Below are 2,405 nucleotides of genomic sequence, written 5' to 3'. Positions count from 1 at the left end.
GTACTATTAAAATGAAAGGTACAATTCGTCTATTTATTACCTTTCAATCTTTACATGAGATTTGGTCTACCAACGAATTTGAGTTGGCAGACCGAGCTAGTCCTTGAATGTAGGGTTGACCTTGAATGCTACTTACGTTGCACAAAAATATTTAAGAGCATATTTGAAATATCTTAAAGAAAGCATTGCTTTTCATTCACATTGACTATTCACGATTGCTACACCAGTTTTTTTTGTGTTTATCCCATCTTGCCAATTCTCTTCGGGTCCCTCAAGAGCAACTTACGCCATGAAAATTGTAATTGCCCGTTTTGTGGGCTCCCTCATTGATCCATTTGCTTCCCAAGTTGCACGATTCTTGAACACAATTCCAGATGGACCCAACGTTCAAGGGCTAGCCGGAACAGGAATATCTAATTCTAAATTAATTCTAAATCATATCACTATATCATAGATTAGTACCCATTTTGGCATTGATACACTTTGGGGGACATAAAGGGAAGGAGGGAGCGTTAGTTGCAGAAGTAATTTCTAAGCACATGGGGCCAATAGCCTCTATAAGAATACCTTTGGCATGGTTGGGAGGGCAACTTTTTTAGCTATTACATTTTTAGTGTTGGGGATTCCAATATTCCTTGCCCAGAAAGTCTGGGCAAACCACAGATCGTCAAAAACTTTCAATGATGTGTTACTGTGGAAGGCTAAATCAATGCAGCCAGACGTCTTTTGTGAATAACTCACCTCGCTGAAATGTCTTCTTGGAATGAAAAGAACCTATCCTTGAATTTGCGACTAATTGACATGGTGGCCTCGAATAATCAACTCATAAATAATATGTAGCACAAAAGAACGGGGAATCTTTAATTAGAGGTACCAGGCGTTCCTTCTGAAGATTGCATTTGTTCCTTTCATTTAGATAGACAAGTGTACACAATACACATGACATGACATGACTGAGTTTGTTGTTGAAAAATAATGTCAGGGTGGCCAAGACCATAGTATTTGGCTAGATGGTTTTGAACAAAAAGAGCAAAGCGCACAACCGGGAGCGTCCATTAGTCAGGGCATTAGTCTTAACGCAATAGGGGATGTCAAGTAAAGGAAATTCAAGGAAAAATGTAATCCGGCACCCTGATTTTGGGCATTTTAAGGAGAGAGAACTAAGACAAACATCACAGCTAACTCGCACCATTTGCCCATTGAATTTTCAATAATCAAGTGATTTTGAGCAAGTTGTGTTACAAAACCCTACTAAATGGGCATGTGTGGTGTTCATCAGTGAACGCACTATCAAATTGGCTCAATACCACAATACTAATTGCCTAGACAAGCATGTAAAATGGAAAAAATGTCAAAATCCAATGCATGCACAATGCGGTTTGACTGGGCCTGTTGTCTTTGATTTTACTCCATGGAATAACGTCAGTTGTCCATGAACGCGTTTACTTGACTAACCCTATAAAAGGAACGGATTATTGTTACCATTTACTTAACGTCAAAAAATGTATTTCAGTTATTTGGCCCGTCAAGATCATACTTATCCAAGTCAATGGTTTTTTGCTTCAAAGAATCCTAGAAATTGAAGTTTTCCTGTCAACATTATCAAAGTTTGAGCTAACTCATGTCTAAAACAGTGTCAACCTTATATGGATAACGATAACATGCCTCATGGATTTTTGAAACTTGAAACCCGTTCGACATAACTAAAGGGTTCGTTCGTTAGTTCGTTCGGAGTCAATTGGCACCTCTCTCGCTTGGCCCGCCATCTGATGATGGGTGTCCCAACTCAGGGATATTCCCACTCGTCACAACCAACATTAAGTATTACCTTACCCTCTGGAATGGCCACAGGTTCGCCCATTTAAGCTGTTAAAGCAGCAACTTATGCTGTAATTAAAAACTGCAAAGAAGCATGGACTCTGCTTGCCTGGGATTGAAAAAGGTTCCATCATAGTAAATGCTTCTGTATCAGTTCGGTTAAGGTATGCTTTGCATATTGGAAAGCAGCCTCATTTATACATTATAAAACATTTCCTTTATCGTAAATTAGATTATTAAAATCAACTCTATAAATGATGATGTTTTGGGAATGTGGTTTTTAGATATTTAGTCTCATAATGAGCTGCTTGGGAGTTTCAGTTTCATTTCATTAAGCTTAATGTGTCTAAATAATGACGGTAATATAAGCAAAATAAAAATTAAAGGAAATATCTTTGAATTCATTGAAATGTCTTCATTTGCATAAATGATATTGTAAGTTTGTCTTACTTATTTTCTTTTTTGCTGTATTCCTTACCGCTACTACAATTGGAATTCCAGCAGTTCAAGACAAGAATTTTTTATCATTTTACTTGACGAGTAATCCAAGGTCACAAGTAATGAGTCATCCGGGGTCACGAGTCATC

The 2,405-nt window shown here is 37.8% G+C and overlaps 1 protein-coding gene across 1 annotated transcript in view; it reads right to left on the bottom strand.

The window, feature by feature from the left end:
• Positions 1-974, bottom strand: part of LOC131884251 (dysbindin protein homolog) — a 5,661-nt gene extending 4,687 nt beyond the window's left edge. The window contains exon 1 of the mRNA XM_059231968.1: positions 742-974. Coding sequence (XP_059087951.1) covers positions 742-803 — 62 coding nt within the window. The 5' untranslated portion in view covers positions 804-974. The remainder of the gene's footprint in view (positions 1-741) is intronic.
• Positions 975-2,405: the final 1,431 nt, after the last annotated feature.

This window comes from Tigriopus californicus, chromosome 7 (assembly GCF_007210705.1).
Source record: "Tigriopus californicus strain San Diego chromosome 7, Tcal_SD_v2.1, whole genome shotgun sequence".
Lineage (NCBI taxonomy): Eukaryota > Metazoa > Arthropoda > Copepoda > Harpacticoida > Harpacticidae > Tigriopus > Tigriopus californicus.
The sequence above is the reverse complement of the archived record's forward strand: the minus strand, read 5'-3'. Positions and strand labels throughout refer to the sequence as shown.